Source organism: Cimex lectularius, unplaced genomic scaffold, assembly GCF_000648675.2.
Source record: "Cimex lectularius strain Harlan isolate CLEC.00 unplaced genomic scaffold, Clec_2.1 scaffold101, whole genome shotgun sequence".
Taxonomy (NCBI): Eukaryota; Metazoa; Arthropoda; class Insecta; order Hemiptera; family Cimicidae; genus Cimex; species Cimex lectularius.
This window is the reverse complement of record NW_019392806.1, coordinates 1,262,125-1,284,519: the sequence shown is the minus strand read 5'-3', so window position 1 is coordinate 1,284,519 and position 22,395 is coordinate 1,262,125. Positions and strand designations below refer to the sequence as shown.

The 22,395-nt window shown below is 34.8% G+C and overlaps 1 protein-coding gene and 1 long non-coding RNA gene across 2 annotated transcripts in view; one reads left to right on the top strand and one right to left on the bottom strand.

The window, feature by feature from the left end:
- Nucleotides 1-293: 293 nt before the first annotated feature.
- LOC106667706 lies at nucleotides 294-9,702 on the bottom strand. The gene is made up of 3 exons (XR_001340634.2): nucleotides 8,971-9,702; nucleotides 563-1,053; nucleotides 294-489 (listed from the first exon to the last, which is right to left on the bottom strand). It is a non-coding gene; the product is annotated as an uncharacterized LOC106667706 (long non-coding RNA).
- Nucleotides 4,755-22,395, top strand: part of LOC106667705 (RNA-binding protein MEX3B) — a 34,744-nt gene continuing 17,103 nt past the window's right edge. The window contains exons 1-2 of the mRNA XM_014395822.2: nucleotides 4,755-4,837; nucleotides 7,482-8,241. Of these exons, the coding sequence (XP_014251308.1) occupies nucleotides 7,953-8,241 (289 nt within the window). The 5' untranslated portion in view covers nucleotides 4,755-4,837; nucleotides 7,482-7,952. The remainder of the gene's footprint in view (nucleotides 4,838-7,481; nucleotides 8,242-22,395) is intronic.

The following is a 22,395-nucleotide window of genomic DNA, read 5'->3' as shown; positions in this document are numbered from 1 at the left end:
GAACCCGACTACTTACAATTTTTTTTGTTTCAAAAACTCCGACACCCTGCGGGATTTATGACCTCTGCTGTTGCGAACCCTCTTAAAAAATAAAATAAAAAATAGCAGACTAAGGACTCTGTAGTCTATAAGCTATTGGATATGTTCCTTCGACCATCGACCAGTGGACTTTCAGTTAAATTTGCGATGAGAATTACGTATAATCAAACTTGCACATGGTACAGGTTTGTGTGGTGTTAAAAAAAAATAATAAAACTACAGGTTCATTAACCCATTAAGAGAAATCTCACAAAATCATTTTTATTGGTGTGGTTGGCTCAGATGTGCATTTAAGCTGTCGTTGTTTTCTGTATATTTTAATGTCAATTTTATTTTATGTGCTCTTTAACGACGTTCAATAATTTGTTGAAATAGTGAGGAGTGGTCAGGAATGAAGTATTTTGGAAAAACACCTTTTTTTCATTTTCATCTTCAGTGAATTACAAAAACCTATGTTGATTGAAAAAAATAATTATAAATTACAGATGTAAATAATATAAATTTTGAACCAAGTATTTCGTACTCATGTGAAGTGTCGTGCTATACTTGTGGTGTCATGTTTGTATCGTGTCAATTTTATTGTAGTCGTGTTTAATTGTAGTCATTTTGAGGTCACAGGCTGTCTCTGTGAGTTTCGATATCACTGAATTTCGGTTTAGCCCCATCTTCAATGAGGAACGAGCTCACTGACCTAATAATGACCCAGTGCCAGTTCTTAGACCTCACAATGATGCATTTACCATTTCTGCTGTTGAAGTCGTCGAGGACGTGAAAAAACAGGAATCTCATCGAATAAAATTATTGTCGTTTTAACGACACCATCTTCGATTTTAACCGGCTTGTAGCTATCAGTCGAATCTATCGACGAATGACTTCCATTTGGATATACCAACGTCTAATTCTGGAATTTGCATGTTAATTGAAATTACTTAGGGAATTGTTTCTTCTGTAAACGAGATTAAGGCTTTGGATTTTGCAGATGATGTAGTTACATTGGCATCTCGCCCACAAGTTCTGCAAAAAAATGATGTTCTTGTTAGAAAAATATGTAAGTCTTTCGATCCTTCGGCTGGGCCTACAGAAATGTAAGATAATAATCGTCAACAAAGGGGAAAATGTAAAAAAAATAAATAAAAATAAATAAATAAAAAGTCGTAGCTATAGCCGTAGAGCTCAAGTGGTAGAGCAGCGGCGTATTTACCGAAGGTTGTGGGTTCGAATCCCGCTCGTGACAATAACTTTTTCACTTCAACAAATACCTTACATAAAGATTAATTAATTGAAAGAAGTTATTTGATCAACCGGACCACGAAATATAATGGAGTTAATTATAATATAATAATAAAAAATAAATACATAAATAAAAAAGTTGACCTCCTGACAGTCATGGCCATGGAAACAAATAATTACTCTTGAGTAATATATCAAAAAATTATTCATTATACATTTTTATATTGCAAAGAAAACATTTTTGAATTGAAAAATAAATAAAAGAAATAATTTATGTTAAAATAATTTTAAAAAAATCTTACTCTATCTCATATATTCATAAGATCAAAAGGGGAGAAAATCGAAAAGTAAAACACCCACCGAAGGGCCCATTTTATGAAGAAATCCCCGCTTTTATCTTCGACCTATTTTTCCCTTTTCTCACACGAAAAGTTCAGAGCTTTCTCAAAGAATTTTGAAAAACTCTTTGTGAGGTGTTCACCAATGTAATACAGGTAAGGGTGGCGTTCACACCTGCTTACGTTTGGCTTTATGTCTAGTATGGCACCTGCTGGTTTTCCACAGAGAACACAGTTTAGGTTAAACCAGAAGAAGAAAAAAAAGGACCAATGAATAAACACATAAATATTATTTAATTTGAATCATATTTGATTTTGGATACAAGATCAATTTATGAAAATCTCCATGCCAAGAAAGGATTTTATTGATTTACCCAATAGCCTATAAAAACCAAAAGGTTCACATTGCATAAGTTTAAATAAAGTATTACGAAAGAAGTTATACTTCGTATTAAAATCTATTTTAAAATGACTCTTATTTGAAAACTGGTTGAAAAGGGTACTGCAAAAATAATTCTTATATTTAAAACCTAGACAACGAAAAAAATAATAACCTAGGTTTTGATTTAAACGACTACTCTTGTTATATGAGAAAATACTAACAAATATGCACTTACAGGGGAATTTTGAACCATTAAAAAACATTATCAGGAAATGGTTTTCGATTGAGTTAAAAAAGTCAATGGCACGAGCGGGATTCGAACCCACGATCTTCGGCTTGATACGCCGCTGCTCTACCACTTGAGCTATCGTGACCTCGATCCACTCGGACACCAACCTCCCATCTCAACCACACCTTTTGAATTTTCCCTCCTTTTTGTCATTTTTCAAATGTCGCGTAATCAATTTGATTCTCGTCGACAAATGAAATGGCCACGGAGAGCTTTAGTGAAGTATACTTAATTTTAAACTTATTAAATTCACTAGTTTCCTGGTCCGCTTGACCAATTAATATCTTACAATTAATTAAGGTTTTCGGTTGAGATAAAAGTGTTTGTGTGTTGGTCAAGCAGACCAGGAAACTAGTGAATTTAATAAGTTTAAAATGAAGTATACTTCACTAAAGCTCTCCGTGGCCATTTCATTTGTCGCCGAGAATCAAATAGATTACACGACAGTTGAAAAATGACAAAAATGAGGGAAAATTCAAAAGGTGTGGCTGAGATGGGAGGTTGGTGTCCGAGTGGATCGAGGTCACGACAGCTCAAATTGTAGAGCAGCGGGGTATCAAGCCGAAGATCGAGGGTTCGAATCCCGCTCGTGCCATTGACTGTTTTATCTCAACCGAAAACCTTAATTAATTGTAAGATATTAATTGGTCAAGCGGACCACGAAACTAGTGAATTATCAGGAAATTTTTTTATACAAATCTTTTTCTTTGGTTAATTCCGATTGTCCTGGTATGTCTGACCTCACTGCCAAAACAGCGAGGAATAACGGGCCAGATCACTGGAAACGACCACATTACAGGACCCCAAATATTATTTATTTGTTGAATCATAATTCTATCGAGCTAGGGACGTCAAAAGTCAACTTGTTCGTAAACGTCGTTTTGAAACGTCGAAGCATTTCATATCCTAGAAAGAAAAGAAGTTTTTATAAGATCATACCAAAAATTCATGATCACATTTTATCCCAATCCAAAATAAACTAAACATTTAAATTATTATCACTCCTTAAAAATCTACATAGGGGCGTCGGTGGCCGCCGTTTAGGGGTTGACCCGGCGCTCATTACTGTAAGGTAAAGGTCCCGGGTTCGAATCCAGCGGCCTTGCATTCGAATCCGACCTACTTACAAATAGGCTTTTTTTCAATAACACCGGCACCTCGAGGGTTCATATAACCTCATAGTTGAAATATCCTCGTAAAAAAAAGAAAAAAATCTACATAACATATGCTATGCACAGTAATGGTTAAAGTTATGTTAAAATTATCCTTAATCAAAGAAAAGTGGTAGTACCAAGGTATTGAAAGAAAATAACAATTTAATATTTATTTCTGAATAAACATCGAAGAAGATACTGATTAGCTTAACTTAACTTAAGGTAATTATAAACAAACAAACCAATAAAATCGAAAAACAAACTGAAATAATTAAGAGTTTAAACTAGATAAGAATAAGACAGAAAATAAATGAAAATGCTAGTTATGATAAGCAAAGTTACAACAAAGCTAAGGCCGTTTGCCATTGAATGGATGACATTGTTAATTTAAATTTAATTCAGTTAATTAATCTTTTTAAGTAAGGTATTGGTTGAAGTGAAAAAGTTAGTGCCACGAGCGGGATTCGAACACACGACCTTCGGCTCAATACGCCGCTGCTCTAACAACTTGAAGGTTACGATAGCTAAGTGGTTAGGGCAGCGGCGTATTGAGCCGAAGGTCGTGGGTTCGAATCCCGCTCGTGACACTAACTTTTTCATTTCAACCAAAAACTTACATACAAAGATTAATTAATTGAAAGAGGTAATTTGGTCAATCAGATCACTAAATCTAATGGATTTAAATTTAATGGTACTTTATGGAAATTTAGAGAGTTGAGAGCACTAATATAAATAAAATGAGAGTAAAAATTGTGCAAACAAGTTACAGAAAAAACTCACATTTTTCTGCTAATGTTTGAAAATCTCAACGAACAAAAGAAATAATGTGTGGTGATTAGTGACCGTTAATCGATTTCTAAAAGAAATAATTAAATATTTAATAGCTTATGATTCACGTATTAGTTGAGTCCCGTACATTTGTAGTAATATCACATATTTTTGGTGGAAGGGGTGAGCTTGAAAGAAAATTCCAGGGGTAACGGAGTGATTCGAACATACACGACCGGGCCTACCACTCGGCTCCGCGGTCCCCTGACTTTTTAATACAATATAAAGATAAACTATCAATTTCAACTGGATGAACAAAAACCTAATAACCTATTAACATCAAGGGTCTTGTCAATAAATTCCCGCTAGATTGACAGGAATTTTGGGGATAGGTGAATGATATTTACATTGTTCCGCTTTAATCCGCTTAAGGTTTAAGATTACAATGTCCTTTTCAATCAAGTGGAAAGTAAGTTAATCCCAGTTTGCTCTTTGTGTCGACCATTTCTACATTGTTTAAAATTTACTACCTGATTTTACAATATCCTTTTTCTTCCGATTGAGGGAGTCAGTGATTTTCTTCGGGAGAAAGGGAGAACAAGTATTTTATTGGTCTAAATCTACATTGGCCGTTTGTGTAGGTTTATGAGTTTTATGAGTTTTTCGTTTTTATTTTTTTTTTTTTTTTCATTGGGTTAGTAATAAACGACATATTCCCGTGAAATAAATATCCAATGCTGTGATATTTAATGAGAAACCCTCTGGAGAGCTGTGTGAAAATTTGATAAATTTCAATATTAACGAATTGTTTATGCTTCGGTCTAGTTTGAGGGGTTAATGTTGAATTTTATATTTTAATTGCCCACGATAAAGGGCGAGGTCGGTGTAACAGTCCTTCTTGGCCATTCGAGAGATAAACAACAGTTTAACGTAAACTTAAAAAAAAAATATATATAAAAAATAAATAAATAATACAAATCCCATTTATGTACCTGCGAAACCAAACATTTATTACAAACATAAAAATAAATTATCATGACACAAAATCTTAATAAAATAAAGTGTTTTGCAGAAAGATGGATAATTGTAAATTTCGAAATTTTGCCAACACGTAATAAACATTTGAAATTTGGACAGTAAGTCTTTTTATTTACAGATAAAACGAAACAAATAATTGAACTAATTGTCAATGTGTATTTATAATAAGTTAGAAAAATTTATTTTTATCAGAGTGTGTGTGTGTGAGTGAGTGAGTGAGTGAGTTAGTGAGTGAGTGAGTGAGTGAGTGAGTGAGTGAGTGAGTGAGTGTGAGTGAGTGAGTGAGTGAGTGTGTGTGTGTGTGTGTGTNGAGAGAGAGAGAGAGAGAGAGAGAGAGAGAGAGAGAATTTTTCCTTTATTTTTTTAGTTTGCTTTTATATTGTTATATTTTATATAATATATTGAAGACATTTTTTATTACATTGTGGCCTTTTATTGGAGTGTTAAAATATAGAAAATATATTTTTTTGTGAGGGAAATTTTTTCAATTTGTTTATCTAAGTAGAAGTTGGCGGGCAAGGCCGATGCAGAGGATTTATATAATATTTTAAAATATGTTATATTACTTTACAATGACAATTTAAAAATTTAAAAAGAATAACAAGGATAAATGTGGTCTTGTTTTGAAGCATATTCTTTTATAGATTTATAGTTTTAGGTAGTTTTTTAAAGATGTTTTTGTACTTTACATATGGATTAAGTTAATTTTCCTTTGTTTTCTTAGTTTCATTTTTTTTATCGTTATATTTTACATATTGTATATTTAGAAATGTTGGTAAATTAGATTAATTCAGTAAAACATATTGTTTTTATGTTTTCATTTCAAAGGATGTGGTTTAAATTATATATGTAATATGAAGTAATTTTTTAAAATTATATTTTGGCGTTTTATGGAGGGGTAAAATATGAAGGGGTGGTGTGATTGTGTAAAAATTTTTCAATTTGTTTATTAAATTTGCAGTTGGCGGGCAAGCGAATCCGGAGGATTTATTTATTTTAAATATGTCATACTAATTTACAATGACAATTTTAAAATTTAGAATAAGAATGAAAAATGTAATCTTTTTTAGGTATTTTTGTATGGAATATTCTTTTAAGATGTTTTCTTACTTTACATATTGATTAAGTTATTTTTCCTTCGTTTTCTTAGTTTTATATTTATATTGTTATATTACTATGTTTAAACATTTTTGTGAATTGGATTAATTCCGTAAAATATATTATTTTCATTCTTTCATTTCAAAGGTTGTAGTTTTATTATACATATAAGATGAAGCAATTTTTAATGTTGGCGTTTTATTGCGGTGGAAAAAATAGAGGTGATATGATTGAGGGAAATTTTTTTTTCAATTTGTTTATCTAATTTGCAGTAGGCGGGCAAGGTGAATCCGGAAGAGTTATATATTATTTTAAATATGTTATATTAATTTACAATGTCGATTTAAAAATTTATAATAACAACGATAAATGTGATCTTTTTTTTAGGTATATTTATATAGAACATTCTTTTAAGTTGTTTTCTTACCTTAAATATTGAATAACACTTAGGTAATTTTTCCTTTGTTTTCTTAGTTTTGCTTTTATATTGTTATATTTTATGTTTCTATATTTAAACATTTTTATAAAATGGATTAATTCTGTAAAATATATGATTTTTATTTCATTTCGAAGTATGTAGTTTAAATTATACGTGTAAGATGAAGTAACATTTTATTACATTTTGGCGTTTTATTGGAGTGGTAAATATAGAAAGATGATGTGAATGATGGAATTTTTTAAAAAATTTGTTTATCGAATTTGCAGTTGGCGGGCAAGGCGGATCCAGAGGATTTATATGATATTTTAAAATATGTTATATTAATTTACAATGACAATTTAAAAATTTAAAAAGAATAACATACGAATAAATAACGATAAATTGATTCATTTTTTTAGGTATATTTATATGGAACTAAGTTGTTGTCTGGCTTTACATATTGATTACACTTAATTAAGTTTTCCTTTATTTTCTTAGTTTTGCTTTTATATAGTTTTATTTTATGTATTGTACATTTCTATATTTAAAAATTTTTGTAAAATATATTATTTTTATGTTTTCATTTCAAAGGTTGTAGTTTAAATTATACATGTAAGATGAAGTAAATTTTTATTACATTTTGGCGTTTTATTGGAGTGTTAAAATAAGGTGTTATGATTGAGGGAATTTTTTTTTTTTTTTTTTAATTTGTTTATCTAATTTGCAGTTGGCGGGCAAGGCGAATCCGTAGGCTGCTGGTGCAAAGCAGTCCGAAAGCACGTGCTTGTGAGGCGTAAAAAGCGGGCGCGGGGCGTGGGTTGATTGGCGGAGCGGCGGCGCCGGGGACCAATGAGAGCGGTGTGTTCGAATTTTGGCGGGCGGCGGGTGGCGTTTCCCCCACTCGGTCCGCTTCTCCCCGCTCCGACCCAGAGCTACCTCGTGCCTCGTGTTAGCCAGTCGCACACGCCGGCTTAGACAGTCAACACTTTAGAGTCCACGCTTAGCAAACACAACTCACACCAAAACTCCGACTATATTTTTGTACAGTGTCGATTGACGTTTTATACAAACTCTTGTGATCGTGTTTTTAATGTTTATACCCGGAGGCGGACTGTAGGAGAATCTTCTAGTTTTTATAAGTAGACTTGTATCGGCTTCTCGTGTTTCACCGGCCCTCGATCGACTTCCCCGATAAGTGATGCCTGCGAGTATGTTTTGCGACCTGGAGCAGAACGGTTTCGAGGACCAGAGGGCCCTGCAGCTGGCCTTCGAACTCTCGATGCTGGGCCTGAGCGACAACTCGCTCACGACTGCGGCGGCCGCAGGCCCGGGCACCGCGGCCCCGGAGCCCGAGACACCCGCCATCGGCAGCCTCCCTTCAGCCTTCATCGTCCCGGACGAGGCCAGGGGGAAAAAGAGCCAGAACATGACCGAGTGCGTCCCAGTGCCCAGCTCCGAGCACGTCGCAGAGATCGTCGGAAGACAAGGTTAGTAATCACATACCTATTTTGCACCCTATCCTATGCGAACCTAATCTATCCCACGGCTAAAGGTCCATTTCGTCGTCGAATTAACTTTTTTAACAAGACTCATAAGAAAACGTTTGCCCCTTTGTCGAACGGGTTATTATTAGATCGGTCACGGGCGTATCAACCCTAACAGAAAACTAATCGAATTCCGTAAAATTTCACTTAGAAAATCGCATCATTGCTATCTTCCCATTGGGCTTTCCTTCCACGAAATCTTTACATTAGGAAATTGCGTAAGGCAGCAGACCGGGATCAAAACAAACAGTCAAAATCTTTTCTAGATTGCCACCTAAGGCGTCCTTTGAGTCTAATATTTACAATGAAAAATAAATTCAAGTTAAACGTGAGATTCTCAAAGATTGTTATAATTTTGACTTCGTGCTCGGCCTGCTGTCGCTTCTGCAAACTTCATCCTTTCACGCCCGCCCGTTTTATTGACCGGGTTATTAGCCGGTTCGGTCATGGGCGTATTAGCCCCGTTTACTGTCGATTTTTTTTTCTCGCGAAAAACCACACGGTCACGTCTTCGAAGGTAGAAAAAATAAATAAATACTGGAGTTGGACGGTATAAGGGATTCCATGAACACATGACAGACGGACCGGAGAAAAGGTCTTCCGCGTACTAGTGTTTATTGACCGGTTTATTAATAGCTGGCGGTCTGATAAAACGTCCCACAGTTCACTTACCTCGGGATTTCTTCGCCGTCCTTGAACCTCGCGTGATAGTCCGCCGTTTTCTTCCTTTTTTCCACCTTCTAAGGTTTCTGGAGAGACAAAAGCGGCTGTCGACGGCAGCTGGCCGGAAGGGGGCTCGGTGGAAAAAACGCCCGGCCCGACGTCATGTGCTTCCAACATATGGCCTCCAGCCACCGGGTCCCATTTCACCCTCCGTTCCTCATCGACGCCTCGAAAACCGACGTCGTCGCCGTGCGCGAACGCTTTCCGACTCCCTGGGACGACGATAATCAGGAAAAATCATATTTCCAGGGTTAACGTTGTCCAAAGCATAATTTTTATGGACGATTGTGCAATAACGGACAGGCCTAAAGCTGAAAACAGCGTTTGATCGATATTTTTTTACAGAGGCCTGTGATGCCCTCGTGATGTACAGAATAAAAACAAGTCTGAACGACTTGATTGAAGGTCAACAGCCAAAATATATCCACAAATTTCGCTTCTTCTTTTTCATTCACGAAGGGCCACACAAAAAAATCCCACTGTTAAAATATCTTTGAAAAAATTCTTATTAGAGTGTGTAGTATTGTGCACGAAATATTGTTTTGTTTTTTTAATTACTAGATTTATTCTTGTAATACGTAGTGCTGATAATATCAAATTCTTAAAATATAGGACATTTTTTATATGCTTCACTATAAAAAGCATAATCGTGTTAAATGTGTCCGCATACACAAAAAGAAAACGGAGTTTTGTCAAATTTTAAGTTACACAAAACTTGAGTCGCCTTAACTTTATACAAAATTTATCTTCATTTTTTTCATAAAAGATAACAGAAAAATCATACTGTGAAAAATCTCAGAAAAAAATTCTTATTAGGCATTGTAGAACTGTGCACGACAATTTTTTTCTTAATTAATAGAGTTTTCTTGTAATACGTAGTGTTGATAATACAAGTTCTTAGAAATACAAGACATTTTTTATGTGTTTCTAGATAAAAAGCATAATCGTGTTAAATATGTTCGCATAAATAAAAAGAAAACGGAGTTTTGTCAAATTTAAGATGCACAACACTTGAGAATGCCTTAGACAAAACTTTTAGCCAAAATTTAGCTTCATTTTCTTTCAAGAAAGTCCACAGAGAAATCCTGCTGTGAAAATATATCTCATAAAAAAACTAAAGAGTTCTTATTTGGGATTGTAGTACTGTACTAGATATATTGTTTTCCCCTCTTAATTACTAAATTTATTCCCATACATAAAAAAACACAGTTTTCTCAAATTTAAGATCGATCAATAATCCTGAGAATGCGTTTGATACATTTTTATCCAAAATGACCGCTGGTTGTACAAAATGTGGGTTCCTTTTTGGTCAAGTAAGGACGTAAACCCTGCAGTGACAATATCTCACCCAAAATATCAAAAATGTCTTATTAGAGATTGTAGTATTGAGCACGAAATATTGTTTTTTTCTCTCTCTTTCTCATTTAAATACTCTTAAATAACAGGGCACGTTTTGTTTGCTGTAAAATGGTAAACAAACCATATAAATGCTCCCTCATAAAATAATAGAACGAGTTTTGGTAAATTTTCGATCTACCAATCGTGAGAATGTTTTTGGCACAAATTTTATCCAAAATTCAGCTTCCTTCCTTTAACAGAACGCCTTCAACCACCCTACATTGACAGTATCTCCCAGTAAAATCTAAATCTAATATTTTCTTTACTTACAAATTTAAATTGCAGTATTGTGCACGAAATATTGTTTAAACAAATCATCTTACAAATACAAGTACGTAGGTCGATCATTTCAAATGTGCTTAAAATACCAAATTTATTTGTTTGTGTGGGTTCTTTATTATGACATGCATAAATTTATAAATGTTCTTATTTTAATTAAAAAATTAAGAAGTGCCAAAAACTAAATTTTCCTTTTAGTTATTAGATATTTTAGTATTGTGCACGATTTTTTTTCTCTTGAATACTAAATTTATTCTTGCGGTACTTAGAGTAATGATCCTAGTAGTTTTTAAATAGATTTTTTTGTGTTGTTTATGTTGATAAGCATAACAGTTTCAATATTCGTACGTAAAATAAATGTTTTGTCGAATTTTCGATCGACCAATCTTGAGAATGCTTTGGATACAAATTTCATTCAAAATATCTTCCGGTCGTACAAACCGTAGCTTCCATTACAGTCACGTAAGCCCACAGAAAAAGCCTGCAGTGAAAACATCTCCATGGAAACTTTTAAATATTTTTCATTTTTAGAGATTTTGATTGTAGTTTTTGTGCTGCAGTGACAATATCACTTGACAAATCTAAAAAACAAGTATTTAGAGATTTTGATTGTAGTATTGTGCATGAAATATTGTTTTTTCTCCTTAAATACTAGATTTATTCTTGCAAAATCTATAGTTGTGATAGTAGTATTTAATATAAAACATTCTTTGTGTGCTTTAGGATGATAAACATTACGGAATTTTCTCAAATTTTACGTTCGACCAATCATGAAATTCCATCCAAAATTTAACTTCTTTTTATCCAAGTAAGGCGAATGCAGTGACAATATCCTCTTGAAAAATCTAAATATATTTCTTGATTTGGATTTACTCGTGTAATAGTTATAAAATTTAGGTTGATCATTTAACTAATACTTAGAATATCTGAATTATAAAATTTAGGTTGATCATTTAACTAATACTTAGAATATCTGAGTTTTTATCTGTGATGAATTATAAGAGAAAAAAATAAGTCTGTCAAATTTTTGATTGAGTTTTTCCCCTGGCTTGAAAGGGCGTCATGAGTGCATGCCTGTTTTATTCCTAGCTATATTCAATATATCTACTATTTTTTATTCGTTTTCTAGCCTAGAGTATAAACTGTTTAAAAGAAAAAAAATATTTTTGAAATAATAGATTCCGTTTGAAAAAAGAAAAAAGCATATCTCTCGGGAAATATTCACCAATTATTTTATGCACAATTATTTCAATTTTCTGTGTTAAAAAAATATCGTATACAATTGAAAACATCCTTGTTCATGTCGGTGTGTTAATTGAAGAGAGTAGAAACACGGTAATTTGTTAAAAGGGAAATTGTTTAGTGAAACATTTCCTTTGTAAAATCGGGTCTTAATCTTAGGTTTATATTAAGCAGTTTAGAATATTGGGTCTTCTGGCTATTTTATAGCGGAATCATTGAAAAGACAGGATCAGTTCTGATTCATCTTGGTGCCATACATATTTGGTGTTCTGCTATCGATATTATAGCTGGACGCCAGGACTTTTTTATTAGTCAATCTTATCGAAGACCCTACTTGGCACGAATGCCGTCCCACCCGGTGTCCTCTCAGGGCGTCATTGTTAAAAATACGCGAGTGAACAAGTTTTATTAAGCGGGATCATCCTGAGAGATGCCATGACGAGTCCCATTAGTGTAGCCCTGGGGGGATACAGGCCATGCCAGTGAAAGTATTGCGCAATCCAGTCCTCGACAATCGTCTCACGCCGGGGCTCAAGGCCTAAGACCCGTCAAGTTCATGCCAGAGCGTTCCCCTTTTTGTTTTTCTGGAATGGTCTTTTTTTTCCACTCCGGATCACCATTGTTTTCGTGCCTTTTTTCCCGAGACGCATCGTAAAACGAATGGTACATCGCTGCCATCGAGACGTTTGATCACGTTATTTGATTTTAATTCCATGGATATTGATTTGACAAAAAACCTGTAATCTCGTTGCATAAGGACCAACAGGGCCAATATTATTGATTTCATTCTAATCCACGCTTTATATCATCAATTATTATTTTACATAACACCCAAACTGTAAAATTTGTAAGGTTTCATTCAAGTTTTCACTCAGTCCTCTGGCCCAATTAAGATAAGTAAATTTTTTTGATAAAACAGTAAGAACGTGCAATCCTTTCAGACTGTGTCACATGTTTCAACTCGATAAGAACCGTTTCCGTCGTAGTAGTCAATTTTAGATCGACCTCCACAAATTTTCCAACGTTCTGACACCAGAGACGTTATTAAAAACGATGATAATAAAAAAAAAATCAAATATAAACAGATTGTAGGTTATTTTTTGAAAGTAGTGCGACTTTGCATGTAGTTTTTCGTATTGACTCTGATCTCAAGAATTAAAAAAAAGAAAAAAAATGTTGGGTAGGTCTACAGTATGTAGTATTATTTAAGTTCTTTATAGCATTTAACTTATCCCTCGTTTAGGTTTTTTAAAAAAGAAAAATTTTGAATTATGTGATTTGCTACTAGTACGACAAGGTTCGTCTGGTGCATCTAAAAAACAATAATATATGAACCACTGTCCGATTATCAAACCTTTTTTTCTCCACTTTTTATCTACGGCTTTAGTCATACATCTTGTCGTAGGTCTTGAGCAATTCATTTTGGGGGAAATCTGATAACTGCATTGGAAAAAATGTTAAATTTCCTTTAAGAAAGCACACTTCCAGAAATATCGATTTAATTTTTGGTAAAAAGACGAAATCTAAATCTTTCAAAAAATCTGCTAAATTTAAGATCTGTATAAGCCAAATTTTGCAAAATTCAAGGTAGAACTTCGCAAATGTCAAACTTTTTCGTCTAATAACATTTTTAGCGGTAGACGATGTTTTTTTCAATCAATATCGGACCATAATGCAGAAATTTTACCCTAAAGGGTAAGGGAAAAGTGGTGTCGGTGATAAGAAAGAAGGGTTAATCTAATAATAGTGATTCAACTTTTTGTCCCGGGCAAAATTTATTTCCCAACCTAAATTTAATAAAAAAGCACAGAAAGAAAGAAAAATGAAACAAAACCCATAAAAAGAGACAATAAACATAACGAACAACTAAAGCAGAAATATTGTGTAAAATATCTACTCTACACAGCCAAAAGAAAAACACAACCATATAGAAGTTGTAAAACGCAACATTATCCTAATACAAAAAGCAAGAAAATTTCAATCAAAATCAAACTAAATACATTAAAAAGTAGACAGTAAACATATTTAACTATTAAATTAAGTTGTATTTTTCTTTGTTTCGTATCATGGTTCATACGAGCTTTTGTTTCATTTGAAGTGTAGAAGCATCTGACGAACTTTTTCTTATAGCGAATCGCCACGTTTAGAAAGTCCAAACTTAGAATTTAGAGAAGTAGAATTGGAGTAGTTCTTCTTTGTTTGCCTCTTAATCTGCATGTCTGACCGATTATCTTCTAGGTGGAATTCGATTCGACCATTTGCGATGACGACGGCTTCAAAATGTGGTAATTTGTCTGGTGAATTTTAATCCGCAATGTGTTTTGTATGCAGAAGAGGTTTAATATTCTTTCATTAAAAAAGGTCTGATCGTTCTCGACTATCGTGATCTGCCGATTAGTAGATTCGTCGCATAGCGAGAGTAGGCGGACCGGGATGGCCTAAGACGATCTCACTGAAGATAAAACGTTCAACACAAACCTTTACAGGGTTTTACAAGGAAAAATTGCGTATTTTTGTTCTTTGTTGCGTTCATGGTATGTGTCCTTTTTCGTTGGTGTGAATTGTTTTATCATTTGTATTTTAGATTTTTTTTTAATATGTTATTCAATGTGATTTTTGGTTTAGACAGTGTCAAAGCTCAACTGAAATAGTTTACCTGTTCAAAATTGAATTCTATTTCTATTCGTTTTCCTTTTGAAATTCAATTTGATTGACAGCGCTCGTCGTGAACACTTGCCAAGCCATAATCGGAAGGAGGCTTTTTTCCCCGGTGCTATCGAACCGTGCGATCGTAAATATAAATGAAACGAGGAATGCCTGTGAAATAAGTCCCAGCTCGTTCGAAAATTATCCTACGCGTCACTTGCACTCGCCTACCTGAATATTGTGAATTCAAAGAGAAAAAAACCTATTTCAGTATATTATGTAGAAACAATTTAGCAAAATTCGACGTCGCCGACGTGCAAAAAAAAATCAGTCTGAATCCTTCGGATCGAATTAAACATTTTCAACCATCTCATCGAGAAGTCCTTGATCTTATGAATACTCTGTTATTTCCATGAGGCCTAATATTTCCTTGAGAGTATCCATGCCATAATTGCAGGATTAAATTTTAAACTCAAGACACTCCTAATCTAGAGAAAATAAACCTAATTAACCTAACAAAATTACAGTCTTAAAGTGGATAAATTAATTATTCGTTTCACTCAACGCTTAAGTTTTAACTTCATTTTTGTAAAAGATTTTATTTATTTTTCTTAAAGATTCCAGTTTTCTCTGCATTGTTTCTCCACAATAATAAAACGGCTGTATTGGCTTTAGATAACGCAGGTTTGAACACCCATCGTGACCTTTGATGAGGTTTTTGTTTTCGAGATTTTCTATATTCCTGTAAAATCAAGACAGGTTTAAATCGACATCATTGATGTGATTAATTCAATCTCACGACCTCTTTTTATCGCCAGAACATAAGGATTTTGAAATTTGGTTTTTCACCCGGATTCCAAAAAACTTATTGTAGCCGTACGAATTTGTGCAGAAGTGGCTTCTTTACATTTTGATATACTTTTGAGAGGTACTCAAAGACGGAAAGCTATTGAAAAATTAAAATCAGGCATGTTATTTTAAGCCGTTTTGTCATGGCGAAGAAAAGCAAAATATCGATATGACGTCAACTTTGCTGAGATTGTTGCTCTCAGGTGTATTTGATGTTCACATAACATTGAATTTCTTTTGAAATTGGTTCGCAAAACTGTTTATTATATCCTCCATTGGTTCGATATTTTTTTCAGGTAAATCCTACGTGTTTGGTTATGAATGGAGGACGATAAGGGTGGCCGATAACACATCACCTGGGCAAGACGTGCCCTGTTTCCAGATAAAACCTTGTATTTGTTCAGGGCATATTCCGTATATTCCACTCACCTAGACGGATCGGTGGTCTTTTTCGGTAGGATCTGATTGAGAGAAAATAAAGGCCCTGGCTGGATGTTGTTAACACGGTGGTTATGAGAAATGTGCAGATTTTCAGTAATTCTTTGTATAGACGTCGAAGTATTTGTGCCTGTGTGATTGATTCAAAGAATTCAGTAGTTAAAAAAAATTTTTTTTTACTTTAACTGAGTGTGCAAAGAACGACCTACATCTTCTATGATTTTATGCAAGTACTGTAAATATAAATATGTCGAGAGAGAGGGAGATAGAAATAGAAACTGGCAAACATAAAACAAACAAACAGACACAGAGAAGAGAATAAATGTGTGTGCGCGCGCGCGCGCGCGTGTGTGTGTGTGTGTGTGAGAGAGAGAGAGAGAGAGAGAGAGAGAGAGAGAGAGAGAGAGAGGGAGGGAGAGAGAGATAAAGTTAGTGAGCATGAGTGAGAGAGAAAAGCTGACAGCAAAATCACGAAAACAAATTAACAAAAAACAGGCAGACATGTCCAGAACGAAAAATGAATGAATGAAGGATGTCTGGGAGTGGGAATGGTAGGTAAATATTCTTAACCTCCTGAAGTTGAGGACCATTGGGTTCCACCGAATTCTGCATTTTTTCTTCTCATCCCTTCTAATCTTAAACGGTCGTGACTAGGAAAAATGCTACAGGCATGAAAATGTCCATGGGCGAATAAAATTGTGCCAGGTCTTCTAATTTTATATGCTGGAAAGGAAAGTTGATTTTTCCCGAATCGAAAAAAAAAAAAAGAAGAAATAGTTTACTGGTTAGACAAAGTCGTACAGACGCGCGATTTCAAAGGATTTTTCAATGTTTATATCCTTGTTCTTAGTTGTTTGTGTTATTTTCACCGCGTCTGCCCGATCAGCTTGTCCGATTTATTTTTCAAAATTGATTTCTAGGGATTGATGATTCGACTCGTGAGTTTCGGTTACGCAATTGTCCCTGGCTCAAGTCTGGGGCCCTAATCGATAAAAGTTGCTCCTTCAGCAAACTAGCTAACCTAATTAGCTTACCTCTAATTAAGTATAAATTAAACAAAGTAAATAAAAGTGTCACTTTTATGTAGACTTTTGATTTAAAAAATTCCTGGCGTTTTTAGACAAAAAACAAACCAACCCTCAAATTGCCTCCTGTCTGGTTTTTTGACGCCAACAAAAAAGTCGAATCCTAGAATACGAGTTCTTCCGGAGTTATGACCGTTTCAAAAGTCACGTACATCCGGGCGGCTTTAAGTGCCCGTAGGAGCGCGGCTTGAGGCAACACCAGTCACAAATGAACGTCGTAGATTCGACTAAAATAGTAAATACTGTTGTCGATCACGTATGATTTAACAGTCGTGTCAAAATTTCAAAAATCGTCCGGAGCTATTGATCATTTCCCATGGAAGATTCTGCTGCCAAAGAAATCTGTCTATTAGTACGAGATCAATGACAACTTGATTGATTTAATAATTGTTTATGTGAATGCTCATGAAAATCATGATTGTCTGATGTACTGTTTTGTAATTTTTATTATTGAATATTGATAGTAAAGTCTATGTATTTTTCATCCTCCATAATAAAATTTCTTACGTATGCTAGTAAAATGCCAAAAAGTTCATTTTTTCGACTCGCTTTTATAATAAGTTTTAATAAGATATATTGATCATATTTGAAATTTTGACTATCATGCAATGACAAAATCGATAGGCTACATGTTGAGGTGTGCGGAATGATGAACGATCATCTTGGTCCGCCTAGTCTCGTTTGTTTTATCTGCTATGCGAAACCTTAAAAAAAATAGCAATACATAATATTTTTGTAAAAAACAAAAAAATAATAGCAATACATAATATTTTTGTAAAGAAACATATAAAACTAAAACTGTCCGTTTTTTTAAATATCTGTTGATTGATTCGCCAATTATTGAGATTTATGATTAATAAAAATTATATTAATTTTTTAAAACCTACTGTCTTCTTGTTTTGCTTCCGATCGAACGATACATCCAAAATATCATTGATGATCATATAGTAAATATAGATAATTTCGAAACCGTAAAAAAATATTACAATATATATTTTTAAAAACAAAAAATAAATAAAATGTTCTTGTCCTGCCCGGAGTAAAATTGTTCTATTTCTTTTTCATATCTGTTGAGTGATAAGCATAATTGATATGCTAGTATTGATTGAAATTTATTAGTAGTAAAAATAATATAATTCAGTTTTCTTTTTGGGGGGAGGGTTGCTTTGTTTCTTTTCCTTGTTTTGCTTTCAGTAGATCGATTAATTTAAACTATGATTATTGTCATGTAATAACTATCGATAGTAATAGTTTGGTCGTTTTCCATTGCCTGGTTTGTTTATTCTCGATGTATTTGTTGCATTTCTTCGTCTTTTACAAACTTACAAAAAGGACATGATTAAAACTGATTAACACTCGGTAAAATGCTGAAGTGCGACAATACTGATAAACACCTTGCTGACCTCATCATAAATGATGTCGAGTCTGACAGACGGAACCAGAGAGGATAGGCGTGAAACTAGTGTGTCCGGGTAGGTCATTTTTTGGCTTGTAAATTTATTAGTTAAACACATCTAATCGCCATTTCGTTTTGTTATATCTTTTTAGGTCGGCCATGTACAATATCAGAAGAATAAAATTGTTGCGTTAACATGAACAACGTTGCGATTGTACAAAGTTAAAATGAAGTGGTTATACGAGTGGAAACGGATTTTCGAGTCCACTCTGTGTGAAAGTAAATTTTGTGGATTAATTGATTGTGATTGAGGTTGTTTGTTTGTTCAGAGAATCAACTCGAAATTTTCACCCACTTAACGCGTTATTTTTAATTTAAATTCACGCTGTATTTTTAATTTTTAATCTCGTGCAACAAGATAAGATAAAATTGTTCACCAAGATTTGGTGGTAGACGATAAGGAAGTGCGTACGTTAATTTACAGCAGGTTGAAATGTGGGAGGGGAGAGAATCTGAGGAAAGTCCTTTTTCGTGGGGTTTAGACGGTCGAATACCGCGAAGGTCGACGTGTGTTTTGGCGCCAAAATATGTGGGTCCGCGTGGTGGGGTCGTCGTTCTCAGTGGGCCACGCGAGACGGGACGGCCTCAAATCGTTGTGACATTCATACGGGCCGGGCCCCGAACGCGCTAAACAGCCGCATCCGGGATCGGCGTACCTCTTCCCTTCGGTGATAGTCATTCCGCCGGCCTGCCCTCCGGACGGACAAGGTTATTGTTCGACCTGAAGGCTAGATCGGCTTCCTCTCCGAACACCATCGCAGGCGATAACGGGCTGTAATCACGACGGCATTTCCGTCTCGCCCTCGCTCCCTCCTCAACAAATATATCTACACTCCACTGGCCTAGGTTCGTCGCTGGCAAAGAACTATTGTTAGACGCCAGTCTCTTCGAGTAAATATAGCATACTGCGTGTGCGTCTCCCCCAGGACCGGCCCGAGGCCTCTTTTTATCCATCTCAATAGTTTTCAAACTATTAAAAACGGATCACCCTTTCCACCCCTATTCCGTACTGACCATTGATATTTTTTATTCTAAAGGCAAAAACAAGTGCAGATGTATACTGAGGGATTTAACATTAAGAACTACTAAATCCACTAGATTTCGTGGTCCGCATGACCAATTAATTTATTTCAATTAATTAAGGTTTTTAGTTAAGATAAAAAACTCAGTGTCACGAGCGGGATTCGAACCCACGATCTTCGGCAAGATACTCCGCTGCTCTACCACTTGATCCACTCGGACACTAACTCCCATCTCAACCCCACCTTTTGAAAAATGGCAAAATGCAGGGAAAATTAAAAAGTTGAGATCGTGGGTTCGAATCCCGCTCATGACACTGACTGTTTTATCTCAACTAAAAACCTTAATTAATTGAATTACGAACTACGTAGTGTGGAACCTGTACTTAGGCAGTTTCCGATCATTTTGCTCTCCCAGACTAAGTTTCATATTCTCGCCATCATCAAAGGTGGATTGCTATCTCCTACTGGTAAGGATATAAGAAACGGATTTTACCATCTTCCATGCCTTATAGTGCCTTATATAGTCAGTCCTTTTTGTTAAGTTTGTAAAACAAAACAGAACAATCGCTGGCGCCGAAACGCGCGCCCATCAGACCAAAACAGCAAAATCAGGCAGTCGGAAATGATCGGAAACGACCAATCTACAGGTTCATCACCCCAAAGACCTCAAGTGGAAATAACAAAATTAAAGTAAACTTTGTTCTGCATTTTATGACGTTTTTCCCGTTTTATTTGAAATTTACAACTGTAGATTTAACTACAACTAGCAAATACGAAGTAGTGTTGGTAAAGTATAAACTTGTATTGTCCCGAGCGGAGAAGTCACTCAGTAGTGACACTCCGATATAGGTAAATCTAAGGTAGACACTTGTCACTCGCTAACTCGAGTTATCATCATGAGGCATACAAAGTCGGCGCTGTGGAGTTTCGAGAAGTGTGGTAGAGGTAGTTGGGTTACTAAGGGATTGAGATTACCATTGAAGGAGTGGAGTTTGTTGTATCTTTTAAGATGTTTAATGGCAATAAAATCAAGTTTTGAAGTTTTATTAAATAAAGTCAGTTTTTCTTGTTATGTGCTTACCTCAAATCAACTGTCAGCTCGTCCAGGTTCAGTCCCGCCCAGTTAACTGGAAAATTGTCGTGTACCATGAAATGAAGTTTTGAAGTTCAAATCAAGTTCTTGAAATTTGAACTGTGACTGACTGCTCATAATGATACTCTAAAGGTGACCCTACATGGTATATGTCAGTTATCCTTGTTACTTGGTTGTCTCAGGACAACTGACAGTTCGTCAAGGTTCCCTTCTGTTAAATGGATCATTTCGCGATTGCCAAGCCCAATAAAAACAAATGTTGAAGTATTTAAAAAATTAAATTTTTTACATTCGAACTGGGAATGACTGCTCGTAATGACACTGGCTCTAACGGACACCATACATTACATCATTTTTCTTTGTTACTTGTTTCCGAGGTTGTACAAACTCAAGTATTGAAGTATTTTAAATAAACGAATTGTTGAAATTCTAATTGCGAATGGCTGCTAATAATAATGCTGCATCTGAAGGCCTACATACATGCCATGTGTCATTTCCTTGTTATTTCGTTCCGTCAGGTGAACTGACAGTCCGTCCAGGTTGAGAACCGTCAGTTAATTGGGAATTTTCTCGATTGCCGAACCTTTTTTCTTTTATTGAAACGTACAACCTATTTATGTGCTGGACATTTTTTCAAGGTTTTGACTCACCAGATTTACTTCTTTCCAACCATTTTTGCCCTGTATTTTATTTTTCTCCTCCAGGTTTAAAACAGCTACCTATGGGAAAGTTTTTCTTTTATCTACACGGTTTCGCGGTACCAAAACACCACCAACTGAAGAGAATTGACACTGAAGAAAAATGCATTACGAAAAACTGAAGTCATTATGCACAGTTTAATTAATCGTTCAGTTTATTCTTCAGTCTCAATCAGTTATTTCAGGTTTCAATATTTTATGATGTTTTTTTCCATCCTATGATATAAAAATAATAATGAGGTGATATTAAATATCATTATTATTTTTACTGAAAACTCCATAAAATAGTGAAACCTTAGATAATTGAATTTTCAACTAAACATCAACATTAATCTGTGTTTGGGCAAACTGACAGATTAACTGACCCGTAAAACTTACATTAGGCGTATTGAAGCCAACTAAAAAAATTACCTAGTTTTTGTTTCCTTTTTTTAAATAATTTAAAACAGAATGTAAATAGCGATTTTGATCTGCCTAACAAAGGCCTAACAATTCAAAAAGCAATAAATAAATTACTCTATTCCTCTAATATTTAACTTTTTATCTAATCTGTATACAAGGTACGTCAGTATCGAATAATCTGCAAATCTATTCTTTTTATCCCTCTGGATAGATATGAAGCCTATCGAGGAAATCAAGCCCAGTAAGAAAAAAAAACCAGTGGGTGTTACTTTTATACGAATTCTTCATCCTTTTTCCAGTTTTGTTAGATAAGCACTATTTTCTTTCAAGGTAGGGGAAAAACCCACGAGTTCTCATTTTTCCCCCTTCGTAGAACAAAATCTAGGGAGACTGAAAATTTAGTGGTTTCCGCTTTTTTTATTCGATATTATTTAAATTGCCCTGTGCTTTACCATCGCTGATATTATTTTTTTTCTTGTTTGAATCAAATTTAAAAAAAAAATCGTCAAAATTGATATCACAAATGTTTCCTTTCATTTATTCCCTATAAAACTGCCAATCTATCAAACCCGTCAGATCAGCCTTAGTTTTCTGTAATTGCTCGAAAAAGTGATTTTTGTCATGGAAAAATACCCTTTGATTGTCGTTGTTAATAACTTTATTGAACGTGTTTGGGATCGATTGTCTTGGGGTCGACCTGAGCTTTTTTACACGTCCGAGTAGTTAAGGGGAGTATTCAAAACGTCTTGTCAACCCTAAGTGCTGT